Genomic DNA, 16,191 nt, shown 5'->3' on the forward strand with positions numbered 1-16,191 from the left:
TCTAAAAAATACTCGTGAGGTCAGTTAGATTCTAATTCCTTAAAGGAATGAACAGAATTTTGTCTGGAGGTTAGGGGAAGACCTCTTTCTTCTTGCAGTTTTGTTTTGAGGAAAATTCCTGACAGAAGTTAAAGCTGAAATGAATGCACCTTGTTCTGTTCCTTTCTTCCTTTTTTTTTTTCCTTTATTTTTATTTTTGTGTTAATGTCAGCTGGAAAAAAAATCCTTTGTTTGTTTACAAAAGGTAATACTAAAGCTATTCCTTTTTAAAGGTGTTTTGTATTTTACACAAATGCTAACTTAAAGAATGCACAGCATCGTTCATGCCTGTTTGTAAGTCGCATATTAGTTATATAGGTGAAACTGTATAAAGATGTACCTTCTGGTAATTGCAAGGGCCTGCTCTTTGTACTTAAGGGCAGTCCAAATACTTAACTCTGGAAAAAATTGTTTTGAATGTGACCTAGAAATACTGTAAACGTAACTGTTCAGAATTGAAAACTGTTGAATTTTTCCCAACAGTTTCATTCAGTTTTTCTCTCTCCGTTTCTGACAGGCCTAGATGCCTTTTGTGATTCTTATACTGTCTCCTGCATGACGGGCGTGCACCATCTTCAAGCTTTAACTTCTCTCTTCAGTACTGACTGCTGTGTTTTAGCAAACCCCTTGAGATTCTTGTCAGAGCTACACTTCCCTGTAAACTGGCCATTCCTTCAGTGCTGGTGTCTTTTTTTGGTTTTTCTATTTCTGTACATGTGTAGCTTTGCCAGATATGTATCTAGTCATACAAAATGTTACTACAACCATTTGCTGTGTAATACATTAGTAAAAAAAAAAAAACAAAAGTAACAATGAACTTTATAAGTAGCTGCTCACTATGGAAAAAAGGTAGTTAAAAGTATCACACAAGGTATTATTGAAATGGCATGATGGTGATCTTTACAGGAGAAAACCAAACCAAAACCCGTAACAGTAAGGCATGTTCTCCAAGTGCTTTAAAATGTATTTAGAGACCTATTACATGGTTAACATCACTATGGAACTCTGGATGTCTTCACTTATGATTATTCTAAAGTAGCATTGCTGTTTAGTCTTTGTGTGAGATTTTGGCAATTATGCTTTTCTCTACTAATCTTGGTGTTCAGTGATTTGTGTATTTGTCTTTCTAACTTCTAATAAACTCACTCCAACTCAGGTGTCTGTCTTTGTCTGCTTAGTAGTACTTTACTTTCTTCTTTTACAACTCTTCTTTCATAATCACGTAGGATTTCTATGAAGTAGGAAGTGGTCACTTCTAATCTTACTAAACTGTTGGGTTTTGTTTTTTGTTTTCAGAGTAAAACATTTGAAAATAGAATTGTGGTCAGTTGGAAGTTTCTTTGGATCAGCATAGCAGTGTAAAACATGAATGTGATGTACGAAAAATTCATTTCATCATGTTTTACATTTTCTTTGAAAGTTAAAATGAAGCATAGGAATTTAACCATACATGTTTCTGATCAGAAATATATTTGTTTAAGGATGTTAGGATTAAACAAACATGTTTGCAAGTAATGTAGATGTTTAGAAAAAATAAAACAGTTTTTTCTTAGACTCTGATGGAATGCTTTTGCTTGGGGCTTGTACTCTGTTAACTACAGTGCGCTCATATGAAATGGTAACATGGTGATGGTGAATTGTTTGACTACTGTGGTGGGGTTTTATTAATTGTTATGAATCATGGCTTGAGCATGTCTTCATACTTTAGAAATCTTTGCTACAGTTTGGAAGGAACCCTTTTGTTTTGGTAAAGTTATAGCTGTATCATATTCTGTGTTTAGGTAATTGTACCAAGTATATATTAATAGCAATTTAAAAAAAAAATTTTCATCAATGAAATGTTTTTGAGCCAGGCTTGGGGGAGGGCGACAAACTCTTGCACTTTCACATTTGTTCAATTTTTTTCAGGATGGCACTGGATCTTTAAAACGCAGTGGTTCCTTTAGCAAACTTCGTGCTTCCATTAGACGCAGCAGTGAGAAGCTGGTTAGAAAGCTGAAGGGAGGAAGTTCACGAGACAGTGAACCAAAGAATCCAGGGTAATTATCTATTCTTAGCTGTGCTGGTGTGCCCTCGTTCTGTGCCCCCCCTGTAGCCTAGTGCAGTACCTACGGCAGTGTTTTCTTCTCTGCTTAGCTAATCGCATATCGTATAGATTTATATCTTAAAGAAAAATAAAATAGGAAATAATTTCTTAAACTTGCAATGAAAGTTCTGTAACATCTGAGGAATTATATTTGCTTTTAAGAGTTAACTCAATTTTAAGTGTTTTTTCCCTTTTTACTACTTTAGCCACTTGAAGAATACAAAAGCCTCATAGAATTACTGATAAATGTTAGTTACCTGCAAAATTCTCCTTTTCACACAGCAGTGAAGAATAATAAATGTTACCGATTTTTACAATAAAAGCTTGAATACAGTAAACGTACAACTAACATTCTTGATATAGCTTAATATCTTGATATATTCTTGATATAGCTTTATATATTGCTGTGGGTATAAAGAGAATTACTGATTTGAGCCCGTCTCAGTTGCTATTTTTGGAAAACCCAGATTTCAGAGAGCAGAGGAAAATGCTGAATAACTTGAACCTACTTGTGCATCTCATTAACATTTTGGCCTCTGTGAAGTCAGTGGTAAAAATTCAAATTCTAACGAATCTGACTTCTCACTCTTTCCTGTTTACCATATGGTTATGGATTTGGATGTATGTAATATTTCTAATAAATGCATAAAAACACGCATAATTTATTGGCTGCTGCAGAGAAGTTGAAGTGTTAAAATGTACTACTGTTTTTCATAATAGCACTCGTGGGTGTGCCCCCTCACCCCCAACATCATTGCAATCAGTTTTGCAGGTTTTTTCCCCCTTGCTGTGGAAAACTGGAACTCATTTAGTTGACAGGAACTGTATCACAATGTGAATTTGAACTTAGGCTTTAAACAGTTAAATGGGAGAACTTGGATTAACTTCTGATGGAGCAACTGGATCTATGAGTGATATAGTAGATGATGATGATAATCTGGTAATATCTGAGACAGTGATCCGGAGGCAGGGTCTCAATGTGTTTTTGTAAGTGCTCCAACGAAGTTTTGCCTTACTGTTTTTATGCCGCTGTAAAACATTGTGTACAGCTGCAGTACATGTAGAATTCTCTTCCTCGTGTATCTGTTTCAAATTCAGCCTGAACTTATTTTTAGAATTGTTAATTAAAATTTCACTGTCAGCTGCCAGAGGCTTGATGTTGAAGGCACTGAATCAAATGCAAGGTCAAAAATCCCTTTGCATTTATTGATACATCATTAAGAACTACCTCTGAGATGATAGATTGGGAGTAAACGATGAAAAACATGTAACTAGAAGAAGGAAATATGTTAATGTAAAATGCTTTAGAGAAAACAAGCAAATGCAAGCAAAAACAGAATAAAAGGGATTTCCGTCTTTGTCTTCAGTATTAGCAGTTTTATACGTTGGTTTCTGTTTCTATTCAGCTCTGTCTAGAGTTCATCATAGTTCAGGTATATACTTGTATGAATAGATGCATATATTCATACCTAATTTTGAATTTTCTCCTCATTTTTGTGAGACATGGAAAGGTTTTCAGTTTCGTAAAAGCGAAGAGTTTTATTCCTTGTTCTCTGTAGTAAATAGAGCTAACTTTTTCTGCAGGTAAAGTAACTCTGTGATTATAGGTGTAGAAAATTATGCTTATGTATAACTGAAGACATTTGGCTTTGCAGTGTCCTGTAAGAACTCCTCTCCCTTTTTATTGTCTGCACTTCGGTAGTGCTATTTGACCAACATAGAAGTAATCGACCCACATTAACAATTATATTGTGGGGTCTGTATCACCAGATGAGATTTCCTCAAATAAAGACGTTAATGTGAAACAAATTTGAAAACAAAGCAGTATCTTTCTTGCTTTCCCTTTTTGACAAAATATTCTTGTTTTTTAGATGTGTCTGTTGTTCTCAAAGAATATTTATTCTTAAAGCTTGCAATAAGTGTATTGCAGTGGCAGGCTTTTATGTAGATATGTTTGCTGAGTGTGTAAGACAATAAATATTACAGTATCTGTTCTTGTAAGATACAGACATTTTTTAATCCTAATTTATATTTGCATTTGTTATTAAAGCCAGCTAAGACTCCTGGTATTAAACACCAGCTTTGTAGATCATGAAGCATAGCTGTACATACTGATACTCCAAGAAGTAATTCTGATTTCATTTTCTGAAGAAACTTTAATAAATTAAGTAATATTAATTTAGTAAGTTAATTTTTTTCCCTGCTTCTGAGCTTAATAAAAGGGATATTCAGTTTTTATTATGCAAACCTTTGTTTTTTTAGCGTGTTTGATAGCTGAATATTACAATACTGACATAGCATACATAGAAATCATTTTTGCTATGAAGTCAGCCACTCTAGGTAGAAGACTTACGTGCCTCCCTCCTTACCCATACACCTCTGCATTCCCTGCCTATTGCTCTATGAAGACTTTATTTTGAAATTGATTTACACCTGTTGCTTATACTGTGCTTCTGTAAATAGTAACTGACAGTGCTGGTACGATCCTGAATGAGAAATGCTCCCATAGAAATACAGTAACATCCCAGCATGAAAGAAAGACTTAGTTTTCATGTTGTTGCTTGATACAGAAGGTTGAAGAGAATGAAGTGGAAAACTCATCAGGGAAATTGTTTCTTTAAAATCGTGCAAAAGCCTTTTTGACAAAGAACAAATCTCTTAAGAACTATTCTTTGAAACATACAATACCTGAAGCATGGTATCACTTCTTTCTTTCTTTCCTTACCGTATTTCAGAATTGAGTTCTGCAATAATTTAACTTCGCTAGTGTTAGGTTTGATTTTTCTCTTTTAATATTTGTGCAGTCATGTTTCTAACATGGAAGGAATTAAAAGTGCATTTCTTAGACTAAAGTTCTTAAGTATGTTGGTTAAAAAAAAAAAACCACAACAAAAAACCACAAACAAACTAGTATCTCATGTGTGATTAAAAATATATTTTTTTTTAATTGGCACTTCAGCAAGAACCTAAAAATACTTGTGTAAATTTTTAGTGGTGGATTTTCTATTTCCCTGGAATGTTTTCCATAAACCTTTACGCTCTTTTGAAGAGCATTATGTAATGTTTTGTTTGTGTTTTACAGATAACTTACTTTGACTTCCATATATAACCTCTGTTGTACATGTTTCCTTGAATAAATGAGAGGTGTATACCATGCATGAGTCCTTGCTTTGTTGTTGCTAACACTCATGTCAAATATTTTAAATTTGTGTGCATTCTAGCTTTTGAAACGTGCAAATTTAATGCTAGGAAAAAACCAGTAAGCCTGTGTTATGTGGCAGCTGTTGCCTGTGTTTGTTAGTGTTTTGGTTCATTATTCTGCTAAGCCTTTGCTTTATGAAAGCATTTAAAACTCGTGCTTGACTTTGACTGTTAGTAGTCTTGCTTCAGTAGAAAGAAAAACTGGCTAATATCTAATGTGATCTGTACGGATAAACCTTTCCATGTTACTGGAAGGCATTGGGAACTTTGCATCAGCCAGTTGTCTCTAAAGCTGTAGATGGCATTGCAGGATTAAGGCCTCATTGCGTTGTGAATAGTTCATCAAATATATATTCAAAATACTCATTTAGTAGTTTTGAAATCATTGAAGAGGAAAAAAAAATAGTGAAAAATCAAGGCACACCTAGTACATTCTGAGTAATGTACAGACACTTTGGGATAAAGGACATCAGACGTTCCTGTTGTAGTTGCCGTGATGATAGGAAGCTTAAGGCTAATCTTGAATTTCATTATATACGCTTTAAAATATTTTTGTTAAATTTTGTATATGTTTGAGAAATGCAGATAAATTATTAATCCTCATCTCAAACACCAGTAGATATTACAGTTAATGCAGTGATATTTTGACTGTCAGTGGCTCCTGTGTAGGTGATGAATTTTTTTTTCCTCATCTGTTGCTTTCAATACAGTATTCTAGGGCTGTTGTTACCACTGCTCAGAGCGTTGTAAAGCCAAAAGCATAACCAAAGCTGATAGCAGCAACGATCTTATTTCCCTTCACTTTGAAATGTTTAAAATAAAAGAATTTAAAATGCTTTTTTGAAATAGATTCTGGAGACTTACCTAGATGAGGCAGAAAGTACTAAACTAATGCTTGTTGTAGCTTTTCCAAGTTAAATGCTGCCTATGTGACAAACTTATTCACGTTTGACATTTTTTTTTCCTAAACTGTCTGAATGTTTTGATGCTTTTGTAAGAAGCTGGATAAAATTGAAACTGAGAATTAGCTAATTAAAAATCAACACTAAGTCAGTGTATTAATTTGATGTGCTTTAAAAATTGAGATTTTGAGTTGAAACTAAATCAGTTGCCTGAAATGTTTAAGCTTTGAGGAGCTTGTAATTTTTTTGGGTTTATATTTAATTTAGAACCGAATAGAAACATATTCTAAGTTACGTAGTTATCTTAAAGGGTATCCCTCAGATCAGTTTTGGGGCATCGTTCAAACTCCCTTAACTGTGCATTGCTTGTTGTTATACTTGTGTTTTTAGAGCTGTTAGTTTTCAGCTATTCTGATTGGTTTATCCTTGCATGTTCACTGTCCTGGTTGCAGCATGAAGCGTGCCAGTTCTCTGAATGTTCTTAACATGGGTGGCAAGGCTACTGAAGATCATTTTCAAGTAAGAAGCCCTACAATACTCTTACAAAAATATATCATTAGTAGGGTTTGGGATAAAAAGAGTATGATAAATAATAAAACAACAAACTCCTAGTGATTGGTAAGACCCTACTTTGGTAAGATGTTTAAAGCCTATGCTTAAGACATCGTTCTGTAACACTTTTGTGCATTATGCTTAATTCTAAGCAAGTGCTTAAGTCCGACCAGTAAAGAGCATTGGCTTTTATGATACCAAGCAGTCTCTGGCTTTGGGCCATCTAACTATTACAGTGGATATGAAACTTCTGGATTCTTACGTTCTTGTAAACCCCCTAATTAAAACCAAGAACTTTTAGAGCCCAGTTACTAAGTATTTTTTACTTCAGCCCCTTTATCGCACAGGGCCCGATCATCTTGCTGTACATTTTCAGATTCCCTTAAATGCGACTTCAGTTGTTCCTGAGTGAGTACAGGAGTAGTCTCTAAAAGGTTGTCTGATCTATTCTGGATTCTTACGTTCTTGTAAACCCTAATTAAAAAACCAAGAACTTTTAGAGCCCAGTTACTAAGTATTTTTTACTTCAGCCCCTTTATCGCAAAGGGCCCGATCATCTTAATTGCTGTACATTTTCAGATTCCCTTAAATGCGACTTCAGTTGTTCCTGAGGTTGTACAGGAGTAGTCTCTAAAAGGTTGTCTGATCTATGTTATGCTTCTGCTAATATAAAACCTTATTTTGCTTAACTGTACATGGTGTGCCCGATTGCTACTTCCCATTTCCAGTTTTTACCTAATAAGTCACTGTTTCTTATATTGTCAAATAAGCTAGCAATGTTCTGCGTTCTAAACACTGTTGTGCATTTTACTAACACAGTAACTGCAACTAATTTTAGGAAGACAAAATTGCTTCTGTACTAACAAAACTGTACGTGAGGATCTTCATCACTGTTTGTCTTACAGTAGCAAGAAAGCCCAAACTATGGCTCTCATTTTACTGTTGAGTGGCATAAAGGTGTCAACTATATTATCTCTAATGAACCTACTGCAGAGTTTTCTGCGGTGTGAAATGTGTGCAAAACTTTGCTTAGGGTGAACTTCAGCCAAAAAAACATCGGGGTAAAGCATAATTCTTTGCAGCAACAGTGCCAAGGTTTCAAAATGTCATGTCCTAGGTGCCCCTAAACCGGATCCTTAGCATATAGTCAATGTGACTTCCGGAAGAGTAATTTATTGTTTGTATGTACACTGCGATATTAAAATGAGTTCTCACTTCTTGTGAACTTTTCTAGTTCACCCACTAGAGAGACTCATGGCAATTCCCATAGATGGGCTCTTGCGTTTCTGGTAAGGCTTGGGTCAGGATTGTAAAGGGTGTGTATATACATATCAATAGATCTTTTCACTTTTGCTAGTTGAAAGTTGGGGGAAAAGACGTTTATTAGAATACGGAAGAGTGTCCCCCTACCCAGCGTGAACAAGGCCAGTTCTCCATAGATCCTTCTATTTGTTTGTTCCTGTTGGTAAAACTAGTAATTTTGTTTATTTGCTTTGAACTGTCTGGACATCTGCTTAATTTGTTTGTTTGTTTGTTTTCCCCTTCACACAGGAACGAAATAATTGTCTGACAGACTCGAGAGCTCTGAGTGTCAGTCATACTGATTTGGCGCATTGAGGTTCTTGGACAGAAGCTAGCTAAAATTCCTTGGTGAATAAAGAAGCACTGAGACCTTCAAAGCTTTGGTTCCTCATCATTATGTATAGGAACGCCTAGTTTGTAGATTTTGTTGGGTTTTTTTCCAATGGACTGCTGTTTTTACTTTTCTGAATAGGAACGATTTTAAACACAACGTTAGTGGGTATTTTCTTCTAAAGGAGAACTATATAGATATATTTTGCTCATTGCACTGCTCCCATTCATGCTACTTACATCGATTTCTTTAATAGGTCTGAATATTACAGCAGCCAAAAAAATGTAAAAACACAAACATATTTAAAGCATACCAAAATGCAAAGATGTTTGAAAATGCAGGCAAAACTAAATGTGTAGCAGTAAATATATACAGTGCTGGAATGAGAAAAGGATAAATGTATGTGCATTACTGTATGAATTCAAATAGAGCATACTGTATTGGTGGGGCTTTCCTTTGCACCACGGATTATTGTAATGTTAGAAACCTTAGCTGGCAAAACAGCACTTAGACACAGCTTACTTAACCACTAGATTGAGCTATTAAATTTTACGGAGGAGATGGTTGGGGTTACATTACCTGTAGATAGCATGAATAGCAATACCTGTGACCATAACTTTGACACTTGTTGATATAAGTCTTAGGGCACAATAATCGATGGAGATAGGATGGTTCACGTTGATCAGGAGAAATGGAAAATGTTTTGACCTTCACCTTGTATGGTTGACGAATACTGAAGTTTTGGACTGCAACTGTCCCAGAGCGGCTGCTGTTGCTCTTAGGGAAACATCAAGCCTCAGGTTGACTTTCTTGCTCGTCCACTGGAATTCACAATCCCGTTCTCTGTTTGCTGAAAGTGCTCCGACGTTTCCTTAGGCTGATCCCAAATCCTGCCCTTCTCTGTAATAGCTGATGACAGCAGAAGCAGGCAACTGCAGGCTAGGCTGTTACACTGTGGAGTAGCTGCTGTGCAAAGGACCACTCCAATCTGAAGGGCCCCAGTGGAAGCACTAGATGGCCATAAGTGGCAAGCACTTTGGCCACACATCCATGTTAAATCTACTTACGGTTAATATATATGCTGTCTGTATACGGGACTGCTGCTGGAACGAAGTATGTATGTTTTAAGTATTTTATAGACACTAGTGTTTCCTTTCGCTTTTCTGTAAAGCTTGTCATTTTGTTCATCTTTTGTAAAAATTCTTATTCATGTGAAGTTGGATGAGAAAGTAAAAAAGCCAACCAGTGTGTGTACAAATGCATTTGTGGTCATAGTTGTGAGTTGGAAAACGCTGAACGAAACGAACTTTGGGAAAAGCTGGAATATTCATTCAGGGCTAGCGCCAACTGAAGGAGGTAACACATAGGGGCACGAGCGAGTTTTAGTATTTGAACAGGCTGTGAAGAGTCAGTAGAATTAGTACTTCTACGAAGTATTTGACTGGCTTCGCATCCGGCTTTAAGTTGTGTTACAATACCCGATGCAAAAAGTTGTATGTGTAATGCACTTGACTATGTTTGCCAGGAGGTACCTTATTAGCTGCCAACTGAAGGAGGTAACACATAGGGACACGAGCGAGTTTTAGTATTTGAACAGGCTGTGAAGAGTCAGTAGAATTAGTACTTCTACGAAGTATTTGACTGGCTTCGCATCCGGCTTTAAGTTGTGTTACAATACCCGATGCAAAAAGTTGTATGTGTAATGCACTTGACTATGTTTGCCAGGAGGTACCTTATTAGCATCTCTTTAAGGAAAGCTGCGTGTGGTATACTGCTATAAGGACAGTTTAGAAACGGTGGGATATGATGCTGCTAATACGTAGAAGTTTCAGCACAGAGTAGTGCAATTCATTAATGAACTCGAGCGAGAACAAGTTAGTTGTTGCTCGGTTACTTAACAATATTTACTCATATAATGTAGACTCGTGAGTTTTAATCTTTTTATTAAGAGCTTTTTATATAAAAATATACATAATATATATACATTTTTCCCCTAAAGCAAAACATGTTATATGCACCCACTGGTGAACTCAGTTCTCTGCACAAAGCCAGACTGAGCCAGCTTTGCACAAAGAACTGTGCGTCGGGTTGCCGGGCTGGGTGGGTACCCGTGTCCAACCGACAGGCGGGCCGGGGGGACGGCGGGGGAACCCCCGCGCCCCCGTGGACAGCCTGCGATGGCGTCATCTGTCCCTCTGGCAGTACCCCTGAGAAACTCTCGCTGCAAACACACCCAGCAGTCAACCCGTTTCACACCGGCACGATGCTACTGCTATAGGAGTGGCTCAGTGGGCCTTGTAACGCGGGGTTCTGTGGAGCTCGGTGTTTCACGTAGAGACGGTTATAAAAGTCTGACTTCCAAAAAAACCCACAAAACCATTTAGATGCAGAACTGATTCTGGTAGTAAGGAATTACTGAAAAGAAATTGAAGAATGTGTTTTCTACATTCATGTTTCAGCTTTGAAGGAAAATTATTTTTGCAGCTTCTCAACAAAAAAAAAACAAACCAACACACCCCCTCCCCCCCAACTTGTGTAAATAGCAATAAAATATTTAACTGTGCCAAATTACAATGTACACAAAGTTTTAAAATGCAAGACCATGGTATGTTGATGGTGATAGTGAGGGAACTTTCTCATTTAGGATTGTACTGTTGGTGGCGTTACTAGTACTGTGCTTTTAAATGTTTTAAAGCTTTATATAGTATTTTAAAGTGTGTTGGAAGATTAAATTGTTGAGCTACTGCTTATTAAACAATTCTTATATTTAAAAGGTAGTTTTTTTTTTCAGAGAAGAAACAAATTTCAAGAGTCCTCTAATCCATAAATCCATAAAAGATAGCCAGGTCCTCACAGTTATGAGCCAGTGAGCTGCTTGCAGTTGGAGAAAAACTTGTAATGTACAAAACCAGTTTTAAGGTCAACCTTCCTTCTGTTTGCATCATGAATTGAGTACTGTCAGGAGATGGTTTGTATACATTGAAATTTCAGGTGGGCTTCTCAGTTGGTTTTTACGTAAGCCAATGAATTTCCTCTGTTTCAGTTGTAGCAAACAGTCTGCATAAAGTATAAAACCAAAATACCCAACTGTATAATTCTTGGGTATCTTCAGTACTGAACTAAACCGACAGCTCTGAAACAGAAAACTAGGGAAGACCTTCAAAATTGCCAGACATCTTGTTAGGAAAATTGCAACCTTGGTAGCGCTGTTTTGGTTTTAATCTAACATGTTTGTCCTTGCCCAGAATTGTAAGGGTGAACTCCATTAAAAACTTAATGAGGGCTCCAGATCAGGCCAGTTCCTCTGGATTCTGCTACGAGCAGCGGCTAGTTTTGCTGGGGTATACGGTCAGCAAGGGTCGCACGTAGGATGAATCGTACGTTGAATTGTTAGCGATGGAAAGGTGCCTGTTGCCCTTCTGTCTCTGGTTGTGCACTAGGCTTTAGGAATATTGGCAATATTGGTTCTTGAGTTTAGATCTTATTAAATATTATTGTAAAACGTAACTGTGTCATGATTTGCTCCTTTCAGGAATAACTGAGCTATTGCTGTGATGTCTGTGCTTGCAGTACTGCAGTGATAGAACATAGCACTTAAAACAATTGGACACGTTATCCAGCGGTTGTACCTTTTCTTAAACACCACCCCCCCAAGCCCTCCTGCATGGTAGTAAATGAAAATGGTTTTAAGCTTGAGAAGTATTTGTGCTTAAATTGTACCATTTGAATCCAGTAATTTTGAGAATGGTGTGGTTCTGTTGTAAATATATAGTAAAAGGGGCGTGCAGTGCTTCATTGAAAGTGTGTTTACAATACTTGATGAGTTCAAGTTACTTTAGTTTTTGTTATGCAGGTCATGTATTTTGTCTGAAAGCTGCTAAGAGAATTGCATTTTCGGTAATGTTAGCCTGTACTGAGAGAATAAATGTTAAAAGATGTGATGCTGTGAAGTTTACAGTTTCATTGTAGCAACTTTACATTGTCACAGACTTAGGGAAGTATTGGTATAAACATTGGCTCTTTTTTTTTTTTTAATAGTTTAGAATTGAGGGAAATCTTGAACATCTACATTTGATTATTCCCCCCCCAAACCCATTCACAGTAGTCTCAGCACACTGAATAGTCAAGGTCAATAGTTACACAGTGCCACCATCTGATAGAGGTCAAAAGACCCCAGTTGTTGGGAAAGTGCTTATGCTCATAGCGAAATTGCAAAACCATTCTTTAGTTACGGCTGCTTTTGAATAAGAAATACTTAAAGAACCGTAGTTGGAAGTTCATTTAACGCTCCAGCTACATCAAAAAGCTCGAAGCTGCTCTGACAGTTGTGCTGGCACACACAATAGAGAGAGAGACTAAAAATTGTATACAGCGTGGAACAAGCATAGTGAAGTCGTTTTTAAAACCAGATCAATCCTTAGGCTCCCTATATTTATACTCAAGTCACGATTCAAGCATGGAAAGTTATTGAGTCTTTAGTTGTAAATGATGTAGAAGCATTATACAGTAGTGGTGGTAGGTTACAGTGTAATTAAGCCAGATGAGTTCTGTACAATCAGGAATGGTATTCTCCGTTTTCTAGGGCCTGGTTTAAAAAACGAAACCAAAACCCAACAACAGCACAACCAGAAAACCATTTGTAATGTCAATGTACCCTTCTTGAGGAGGACTTCCCGTCCTGCCCCGATATGTGGATTTCACGTGTGATTTTAAATAAATAAATAAACAAACAAACCTTCCACGATTGGCTTTAAGATGCTGCATTTTGATCTCCACGTGGAGTTACTGCTTGTCACAGCTATGGACAAAATCCCATTCAGAGTTCACCTGCTTGTCTTACCCCATAAAACTCTGTTGAAAATAAACTTCCACAAATGTTATTTGTAACAAATAGTAGTAATTCACTGGGATTTCATCAAGAAACTTGTAATGAGATTGTTTAGTGTGTTTTACTGCATCTGTTTTGTTACTAGGTCAGCTGTGTAAATTCTTTACCAAGCACAAACAAATTTGGTTCTGCTTTTCCAAAGCAATGTTTCCAGAACCCTGTATGATCTTTCTGCTGAAAATGGCCTCTTTAAAGACACCACAGATCTGTAGATGAATTTGAAACTGTTTAAAAGTTTCTCAAGTGTCATTTAAGGTTTCTTTTCAAAGTGTAGAAAAATATTTAAATGTAGTCTTACAGGTTAAAGATGATATACTTAATACATCCTAGAATGTAAATCTTCTTTGTAAAAAATACTTCAATTTTTTTTCCTGTATAGAAACAAATCTCAGTTGTGAAATCCAAAGATAAATAAAGCTGTATAAAGGGAAGGTTCTTAAATTGCATTTATTAATTTAGCATGTTTCACCACTTTTGACACACGGCTTCAAAGAGGGCAGGTGCTTTGTTCAGTCTTCCTGAGGGTTTGCACCCCCAAGGCTGTACTAACGTCAGATGAACAACATTCGAGATTTCCGACCGTGGATGCCAGTTACTGAAAGAAGGGGTAGAAACTGCTGATGAACATTCGGCTGTGGGGAGTGACTGACTCATGACTGTAAGCTGAGGGGTCAGCTGCATTTTAGAGGTTCAGGGTTTGTGTGTGATGAATGAGCTAGGAAAATACTGTAACGTGCTCCGACTCAGATTTAAGCCTCCAGCTGGAGAGTTAAATAGCTGTGGGGAGTGACTGAGTAAGCTGAGGGGTCAGCTGCATTTTTAGAGGTTCAGGGTTTGTGTGTGATGATGAGCTAGGAAACATACTGTAACGTGCTCCGACTCAGATTTAAGCCTCCAGCTGGAGAGTTAAATAAGAACCAACACGGGCAATGGCAGGAAGGCTTGCTCAGGTAAGATGTTACTTAAATTTGTTGGTGAAAGTGGTTTTCATCAAGTAAACTGGGACTTTGGTTACAGACTCTTAACACTTAGGTCTCATTCCTGCAAAAAAGAGCTGTAAAAAAGAGCTATCAAAGCATTACAAAACTGAACCTTAAGTTGTGTATCTGACTGTCCTGAACATGGTTCACAGTGAGGCAAGCTCCTGGGATTGGAGCTTGGGCTCTTCTGTAAATTGAAGGTCTGGGTAGCGGTTGACTGACTCCTATTAATCAGCTACCTCCATCTGTGGCTTTTTTTTTTAAATCAAATTAGTACAATAGGATGAGCAATATATTGGCTAAAGTTCCTGTCCCAGATAAACAGGCCAGGAACAGAAGAGGATAATTTGAGCGTTACCTATGCTGCATTAGTTTATCTTCAGTAAAATTGTTAGGAAGGAGGCATGGAACATATATAAGGATTTGAAGACTGAAGTAGCCATCTCACTTTTTCCTCAGGTTGAGCACACAAAGACTTCTAAGCTTCATGGTTGGATTTTATTAAAAGATACCAGAGAGCGTGGTTATTTTCAAATACAGAGAATTAAGACATTTTAGAAAAGATATTTGGAGACAATTTGTTACACTATTTGCACAAGGTCCCCTTCAATGACTGAAGGGATCTCAGAAGGCACTGAAAGCAACTCATCCTTCTTTCTGCTTGCTTAGAGTTCCCTTCCTTCAGCTTCAAGGTGTGACTGTGCCTGTTCTCTTCAAGAACTCCCCTAAGGCAGTCACGCAGTCCCTGTCTTCCTGGGTCTCTTTTCCTTGCATTGTGCTCTCTTGTCCTCTGAGAAGTCTTCTGCCAGAGTTCCAGCTCACCCAGTGTAGAGCTAGACAAAACTTTTTCTTTCTGCTACCCAGCTGCATGCTTCCACAAGAAAAGATGGCTGCTATATCCTTAAAGAGTATTACTGGGGGACAGGGGAAAGGCAGGGGAGGTGGCTGTTTCACTAACATAGTGTACCTGAAGAACACAAAAGGAATGTGTCTGGACTTGGCTTTTACCAAGTGACAGTTGGTCCTCTGAACTTGCATTTATGGAAGAGAGTTTATTGTTTAGACTATGGAGAAGAAAAGGTTCTCATTTGCCAAAAGACAGAACTGAGCAACGTAACTACACAGAAAAATGTAAGACTGGTAGACTTCATGTTTGGGCAACCTGGGGAAGCAGGTAGAAGAAGGGGGAAATGTGAAAGCTTAACAAATACCTGAGACAAGTGAGCATCGTACACTGGTAAGAGCAGGCACTCATGTAACATAGGCCAAATAAAGTCTAAGGCCTTTGGAAAACATGCATGAGTGACTTCATCTAGCTTTCTTGCACACTGAATGCAGAAAAAAAAAAAAAGACTAGAAAAAGCAGCTGTCACAGCAGTAGTCTGAGGACAACCGAAAGAGAGGTGCTGAACAGTGCAAAGATGGAAAGAAAAACATGGAAAGTTTAACAACAACAAAAACCTGAGAAGAGCAATAGCTCCACGGATGGATGAAAACAGCTAAAGGTGCCCTTCAGAAGCACGCTAAGGTAAGGACAGAAGATAGGAGAGGTAGCGATCCAGAAGCCGATCAAGAACGCTATCCAGATCCAACAAAACACAGAGCGGTGCAGAGTATCGGGAAGAACACGAACAGAGCCCTTGCTCTGAAACTACCTGGTTTCACAGCTTCAGAGATGGGCAAACAGAACAAGGGGATGGGGGTTTGTGTGGTTTGTTATTTTTTTTTTTAAACGGAGGAGGCTAAAGAGGCTTTTGCTATGAGGGGAGGGAACTGGAAAGCAGGAAAAGAGTGGAAAAGAACCATTTCCAAAAAATTTGTAGAAGACCTGTGAAGCTAGATATGCCCACATAGTACAAAAGCAGCACAATTTTAATTCTTACAGTAAGATGTTAAAATCAAGTATCTTT

The 16,191-nt window shown here is 37.5% G+C and overlaps 1 protein-coding gene across 3 annotated transcripts in view; it reads left to right on the forward strand.

The window, feature by feature from the left end:
• Positions 1-9,674, forward strand: part of KLC1 (kinesin light chain 1) — a 29,602-nt gene extending 19,928 nt beyond the window's left edge. The window contains exons 13-15 of one of the 3 annotated variants that reach the window (XM_009280876.1): positions 1,948-2,078; positions 6,681-6,747; positions 8,332-9,674. In XM_009280876.1, the coding sequence (XP_009279151.1) occupies positions 1,948-2,078; positions 6,681-6,747; positions 8,332-8,397 (264 nt within the window). In that variant the 3' untranslated portion in view covers positions 8,398-9,674. Of the gene's footprint in view, positions 1-556; positions 1,195-1,947; positions 2,079-6,680; positions 6,748-8,331 lie in introns of those variants that run through there. The other 2 variants (XM_009280874.1, XM_009280875.1) reach the window with 2 other exon arrangements.
• Positions 9,675-16,191: the final 6,517 nt, after the last annotated feature.

Source organism: Aptenodytes forsteri, unplaced genomic scaffold (genome assembly GCF_000699145.1).
Source record: "Aptenodytes forsteri isolate BGI_AS27 unplaced genomic scaffold, ASM69914v1 Scaffold193, whole genome shotgun sequence".
Lineage (NCBI taxonomy): Eukaryota > Metazoa > Chordata > Aves > Sphenisciformes > Spheniscidae > Aptenodytes > Aptenodytes forsteri.